Below are 7,453 nucleotides of genomic sequence, written 5' to 3'. Positions count from 1 at the left end.
TTGCATAATCAACAACAAAGATGTAGTATGGGGGAGTGCTCATCAATAGAGGATCAATGCAAATTGTGGAAGTTCATATGGAATTTGCAAACAAAGAATTCTGTTAAAGTGTTTATTTGAAGAGCTTGTAATGATGCATTACCTACAAAATAGAATCTGTTCAAGAGGAAGGTCACTGCAGATTCACTTTGTCCCATTTGTCAATGATCGTGTGAAACCCCAACTCATATTTTATGGTCTTGTTCATCTGCACAGGATGTATGGAATTTTGGAAATATAAAAATTCAGAAAGCAGTATGAACAGAGGAAGATTTTGGCTCTATGTTTCTCTCTATGTATAATCGAATTGGCAATGAGGAAATAAGTTTTTTTGTAGAAACAGCAAGGACATTGTGGCTTAGGAGAAACCATTTGGTTTTTGAAGGGGATCTTTTATCACCAGCAAGTGTATTCACTAGATCCCAACAGACACAACAAAAGTTCATTCAAACACAACTGTTGGATCGAGTGCCACAAAGACCACAACAACAACAAGTTAGAACATCATGGAAAGCTCCTTCTGCAGATTGGTTAAAAATAAACTGGTATGTAGCAGTTAGAGAAGTTGATCATAGAATTGGTATTGGAGTGGTGATCCGATACAATGAAGGGGATGTTCTATTCACTCTAAGGCAATCACTTTATTTTTGTTCTCAACCATCTACTGCAGAAGCAATGGGCTTAGTAACTGTTGCATTGTTGTGTATGGAGTTGGAACTGAAACAAGTCATCTTAGAGGGGGACTCAAGTCATGTTGTTAATGCTATGAGACAAGGTAAGGATCACAATGGGATGCTGAGTTGCTTGGTGGAGGATGCTAAGGCTGCCTTGAAGAAAACAAACTGGGAAATTCAACATGTCAAAAGAGAAGCAAATAAGGTGGCACATTACTTGGCTCAAGAGGCAGTCTCATTGGATTGAGAAATGCTTGATAGTGATTATGTAATCCCAAACATTTTGTCTTTTGTAATGGCTGATGACCAACAAACTGGTTAATGAAATGGAATTCGATAGTTGAGTTAAAAAAAAAAAAACTCTTTTTCTCCAAAAAAAAACAATGATTATATAATATATTATAAAAAATACCTATATCTATCATTTTTTAATAAAATCTCTACACTTTTGTTTACTTTTTCATTTTGGAAAATTACGACACTCTTGTATGTTTACCCAGAGCGTAGATCAATCAAATTCAAGCCAACAATATCACTAAAAAAAAAAAAAAAAACAAATCAAGCCAACAATGTGTGGTTAAGATATGTTCACTTAACTTATTTTTAGTTTAAGTTTATTATCGAGTTATATTTTATGTTAGCGAACAGCATATTTATTCGAATGTGTCCAATTTGTTAATGAGCTATTTGACTTTAATAAAATAAAATAATTATATTTTATTTCATAATTTTATACATCATTCTAACTAATAAATTTTGAGTTTTTTGTGAATATATTTATATATCAATAGCTATATTCATAAATATACAAGCAATATGTCTCTAACATTTTTAAATATTTAAGTCTTAGTTTTTTATTAAAGCATAATTTCAATCATAAGAATCAACGGATTACATAGTAGCATCTAGCAACACGATGTGAGACTAGATATGGGGAATGATACCACCTCAACTCTCAACTTGAGCTCGAGCTCGAGCTTATCCCACAAATGAGTTCGAGATAGAGCTCGAATTGTTTATATTTTATATTTTTTGAATAAGATTTAATAATTAATAAATTAAATAAATAAATAAAAGATCTAATTTTGAATTTGTAAAACTAACAAGTAGAACATCTATTGAATTATAAAATTTTAAAAATATTATAAATAATTAATATCTAACTAGTTGATATTTATCCAAAATAATAATATATTATATGCCTACATATATAATTATAAAATTTTAAAAATATTATAAATAATTAATATCTAACTAGTTGATATTTATCCAAAATAACAATATATTATATGCCTACATATATTATTAATACATACACTTAATATGATAGTATATATACTCCCCCTTGTCAGTTAGTTTACACAATACTTCTAATGGGAGGAAGAAAAGAAGATGGTGCTTTAGATATGAGATGGCCTGGGAAATAAAGGAAGAATGTTTGAAGGTGGTAGGTGAGCCAAAAGGGTCTCATGACATGGAGGCAAACTCTTAAGCAACAAGAGGATCAAATTATAAAAAATGGGACTCTAAATATTGGGCATCTTCAAAATTATGGTACAGGTGAGCACGTGGCAGCTATGAAACAAATTCAAGAGGAGGTGGTTACTGCCATTACAGCTAATGATATGAAGTGGAAGCAAAGGACAAAGCAACACTGGCTGAAACATGGGGACAGAAACACTCAGTATTTCCACATGCAAGCAAACCAGAGAAAGAAGATCAATGCAGTCAAAAGCATAGTGGATTCACAAGGCAGGGTTGTCACTGACCAGTCTGAAATTGCTGAGGTATTCACATGTTTTTTCTCCTTTCTATTCACTACTATCTATTGACCGATGTCTGCAAGAAATGGACACCAAATTAGACATGGATATGAAGGCTTGGCTTTTAAAGCCTTTCACTAGGGAGGAAATCACTGCAGCTGTTTTTAAAATGAATCCCTTGGGGTCGCCAGGCCTTGATGGTTTTCCTGCCCAATTCTACTAAAAAAACTGGGAGGTAGTGGGGGATCAAGTCTGTAATTTTGCCCTTGAATTGCTCAATCATGGTGGATCTCTCAGTGAGGTTAATGACACCTTTATTACTCTTATTCCCAAAGTTCAAAGCCTCACAAGAGTAGTGGATTACAGACCCATAAGCCTTTATAATGTTTTATACAAGGTGGTGTCAAAAACTATGGCAAATAGACTGAAACACATACTGCCTCAAATCATTGCCCCTAATCAGAGTGCCTTTGTGCCTGGAAGGCTCATCTCTGATAACACCTTGGTAGCCTATGAGGTCCTCCACTCTATGAACTCTAGAATGAAAGGGAAGAAATGATTCATGGCTCTAAAATTGGACATGAGTAAAGCTTATGACAGGGTAGAGTGGAATTTCATTGAAGCAATCATGATCAAAATGGACTTTTCTGTACATTGGATCCATATCACAAAAGCTTGCCTCTCTTCTGTTTCTTATTCAATACTTGTTAATTGAGAACCTTAGAAAAAGTTTGTACCTTCGAGAGGCCTTAGACAAGGAGATCCCTTGTCCCCCTACTTGTTTATTCTTTGTGCTGAAGCCTTCTCTTCTCTCCTTAAACATGCTGAGGCATGTGGCAGTTTAACCCCTGTGGCTATTGGCAGAGGTCCTGTTAAAGTAAACCACCTCTTCTTTGCTGATGATAGCCTTTTGTTCTGCCAAGCCAAGTATGAGGAAATTAATTGTGTCCTCAATATCCTTGAGCTATATGAGAAAGGATTAGGACAGGTTATAAACAAGGACAAGTCTGCTATTTATTTTAGCAAGAACACTGCACTGATGACCCAACAGCAGATCATGCATCTAGCAGGGGTCCAATCCACTTCCAATTTTGAGAAATACTTGGATTTACCTTCTTTGGTGGGTAGGAAGAAGATTGCCTCTTTCCGCTCTTTAATTGATAGAACCTGGTCTCGGGTCTCTAATTAAAGGACCAAATTTCTCTCTGCAGCAGGAAAGGAAATTTTGCTCAGAGCTGTGCTTCAAGCCATTCCCACCTATGCAATGGGGATGTTCCTTCTACCAGCTTCTATAACAAGGAAACTAAACCAGATTCTAAGGAGGTTTTGGTGGGGATTCAATGAAGACTCTTCAAAAATTCAATGGGTCAATTGGGAGCAACTTAGTGGCAGGAAGGATATGGGAGGGCTTGGATTTCGAGATCTAAGATGTTTTAACATTGCCTTACTCTCCAAACAGGGATGGAGGATCCTCCAAAATCCTACATCCCTAGTGGCACAAATTCTAAAGCAAAAATACTTCAAACAAGGAAATTTGCTTGATGCAAAGCTTGGAACTGGGCCTTCTTTTGCATGGAGAGGAATACATGTTGGATTATCTCTGTTAAAAAAAGGCCTCATTTGGAGGGTTGGAAATGGACAGCAGATTAACATCTGGCATGACAAATGGATACCCTCTTTACCTGGACAAAAAATTGTGACTCCTCGAGATGCTGACTGTTGGTGTGACAAAGTCAGTGACATTATTGATCCTCAATTGAAGATATGGCAGGAGTCTCTCATATCTGAACTATTTTCTATTCAGGAAATAGAGGGCATAAAAGCTATACCCATCAACTTAGGAGGAAGAGAAGACAAATTTATTTGGCAATTTACTCCTAATGGCAACTACACTGTTAAAAGTGGATACTATCTTGGCAAAGAATTGGAAAGAGAGCAAATAGGAGAGTCTTTAGGCAAAACAATGGACTGCCTAGTATGGAGGTCCATTTGGAATCTCAAGGTACCCCCTGCCACCAGAATGTTTGTTTGGAGGGCATGCAGTGAAGTATTGCCCACTATGGCTAACCTGAAAAGAAGAAAGGTGGTAAAGGATAGCATCTGTTTAATATGTAAGAAAGAACATGAGACTTCTGGGCATGCATTATGGGGATGTAGTGGTGCTCAAGATGTTTGGTGTCAAGGTCCAATAAAAGTGCAGAAATCCACTTCTCATAGTGATTTGTTCTTTAATATATGGGCAGAATTGATTGGCAAGCTTGATTCAGAGGAGTTAAATGAGGTAGCTGTTACAATGAGGCTAATATGGGCGAGAAGAAATGATGTATTACATGGGAAAGCCTTCAAACACCCTCGGGAAATCACTACACAGGCTAAGACAGAACTGTCTCTTCATAATGAGGCTATGCAGAAGGATGTTGGTGCTAACTCTGAGAATATGACAAGGGTCCACAGATGGACTAAGCCTGCAGTAGGATGTCTGAAAGTGAATTGGGATGCAGCTGTGCAAATGAGGATGGGAAGGATTGGCATCGGGGTAATTATCAGAGATCATCAAGGTCTAGTGATAGGTGCCCTTCGTGCTAACAGACCTTTGAAGGGTAGTGTTTTTTATGTTGAAGTGATATGAACCCGCGGGAACAGAATCCCTTGAACCCACAATCAATTTGAAAACTCCCCAAGAAAGCCAAAATCAAGTCAATGGATGGAGAACCTAGACCCGATGAGAACTCGTTTCAAGAACCTAGATTATATTAAAATCTAGACCCGTTGAAGAACACGTCTCAAGAACCCAGATTACAAAGGATGAACGCCACAAAGGTTGTGATTTACCTTTGATAAGTTCAAAAGTTCAATTAAGAACAAGAGGAGTAAAACTCAACTCACAATGAATAAATTCATCAAATTTCATAAACTTTATAAACTGATTAAAATGAGGTTACATAGAGTATTTAAAGCAAAACCTAATGAAACCCTAGCCAAAATAAACCCCCATCTTCCAAAAGTGCCCCTGCATGAACAGTGCCGCGCTACAGTAACTCGACTACAGAACCCTAACCCTAGTTCAATAAAATAATAATTTTTCCAACATGCCCTTGCATAGGCCCCCTTAAGTGCTTTCCATAATAAACTCAATTATTTTAAACTAATAAAATAAGTTCTTTAAATGAATTAAATAAGTTGAAACCCTTCAAGAGCCTAAAGCCTTTAAGTCTTGTCGTTGCCCTCTTCCATAGCTAATCAAATGAATCAAAACTAGATCTTCATCCTTCAAGCCCCATCTTGAATGTTGGGCTCTTGCTAAACTCGTCCCAAGTGGATTACTTCAATCATTGCATTGTCTCCTTGATCTTCTTGGCCCATCTAGAAGTTGCAAATGATCTTTAAGACTAGGCCCATCTTGGTTCCCATCATGAAGCATATGGGTTACTTTTGGCTTGTGTTTTTTGTAAGGAGATTGGAGTAAGGCACATCTGTTTGGAGGGGGACTCAAAGCAGGTAGTGGACCAAATGAACCAAGACAGTCCTAACTGGAGCTTAGGTGGTTGTCTCATATCAGATGCCAAAGAGATTCTAACCTCAGCTGCTGTTTGGTCCATCTCACATGTATACCGGGAGGCTAACATGGCAGCTCACAGGCTTGCTCAAGCGGCTTACGAGTGTACTGAAGACGTATGATATCGAGATGTGCCCATCTTGTATTTTTCAAGTGGTTTCTAAGGAAATGAGTCAATGAGATCAGCACTTGTATCTTGGTTTTCCTTTGTAATACTGGTTTGAATTGTATGAGTTTGAAGTTGATTAATGAGATCAGTTTATTCAAAAAAAAAAATATGATAGTATATATCTATTTCATATATGATTCTCACATACTAGTATATAAAATTATTAAATTTTACCGACTAATTATTATACAAATTATAAAATATACCTATAAAGTATATTCATTATATGGGCATACGTAATTAAATTGCATATTATATATTTAATTATAAAAGTGGTATGCCTATATTATTAGCTAATACATATATATATATACATAGGTGTATACATATATGAATGAGTTTTAATTGAGTCGAACTAATGAGTCGACTCAAGCATAAATGAGCAGGCCTTAACGAGCCTTAGCCAAGTCGAATCGAGTTTTGTTGGGTACGTGTCATTTACAAATCGAGCGAGTATATACTTTCACGAACGAACTTCTTTTTCATGAGTCAAGTTCGATTCGAGTTTAACCGAGCGAGTACCAAACGGACTATCGAACAGACTAGTTCATTTACTGCCCTACACCTTATTAATATTGACTAAACGGCTTCGTTTAGTGTAGACACCACTCAATTCTTGATTCACCAAAATTAGTTCTCTTCGTGCTCATGCAATTGGGATTTTTTTGCAACCCTAATTTTAGCTTCTTATCTGTCTTAGTCTCTCTACCTCTCTATCTAAGCCTTTCTCTTGCTCTCTATCTCAAATTTTCAAAGACAATGTTGTATCGACTCCTCTCGTACGATGAGGAATGAGCATCGACTCTCTCTCTCTCTCACACACATCTCTTGATATTTTATTTTGCTAAGTTGGTTGTCATTTGCATAGACAGCTAGCTTTGTTGTGCATGGTTCTTGCATTGTTGAAGCTCAAAGCCCAGTTTAGTCACCACCCCACTTCAGATATGACTTGGACCACCATAGAAACCGCCCATCAAGTGAGTCCTTCCCTCCCCCACATTGTGTTTCTACCGCCTTGGACCACCACCAGTAGCTCATAGACCATCTCTCCACCATCGTCCATGGTCTCTAGGGTAAGCAACTTTGTTATGAAAGTGTCTTAATGAAAACATAAAACATGTAAACTTAAAGGCTGGTTTGTTACACAAAATCAAACTATTTCATCTCATCTCATATAATCATTATAATTTTTTCTAACTTCCACATAAAATATAATAAACAATTCAACTTTTTCAAATCTCAAAACATAAAT

General features: G+C 36.7%; 1 protein-coding gene across 1 annotated transcript; it reads left to right on the top strand.

Annotated features, from left to right (window-relative positions):
- The first annotated feature begins 333 nt into the window (after positions 1 to 333).
- Positions 334 to 960, top strand: LOC109020358. Its single transcript, XM_035685784.1, has one exon. The coding sequence runs from the start codon at positions 334 to 336 to the stop codon at positions 958 to 960; it is 627 nt and encodes a 208-aa protein (XP_035541677.1).
- The last annotated feature ends 6,493 nt before the right edge of the window (positions 961 to 7,453 follow it).

This window comes from Juglans regia, chromosome 15 (assembly GCF_001411555.2).
Source record: "Juglans regia cultivar Chandler chromosome 15, Walnut 2.0, whole genome shotgun sequence".
Taxonomy (NCBI): Eukaryota; Viridiplantae; Streptophyta; class Magnoliopsida; order Fagales; family Juglandaceae; genus Juglans; species Juglans regia.
This window is presented reverse-complemented; position numbering and strand designations above follow the sequence as displayed.

Excerpts from the sequence above, each read along its gene's own strand:
- LOC109020358 (XM_035685784.1), top strand. The coding sequence starts at position 334 with ATGTATAATCGAATTGGCAATGAGGAAATAAGTTTTTTTGTAGAAACA.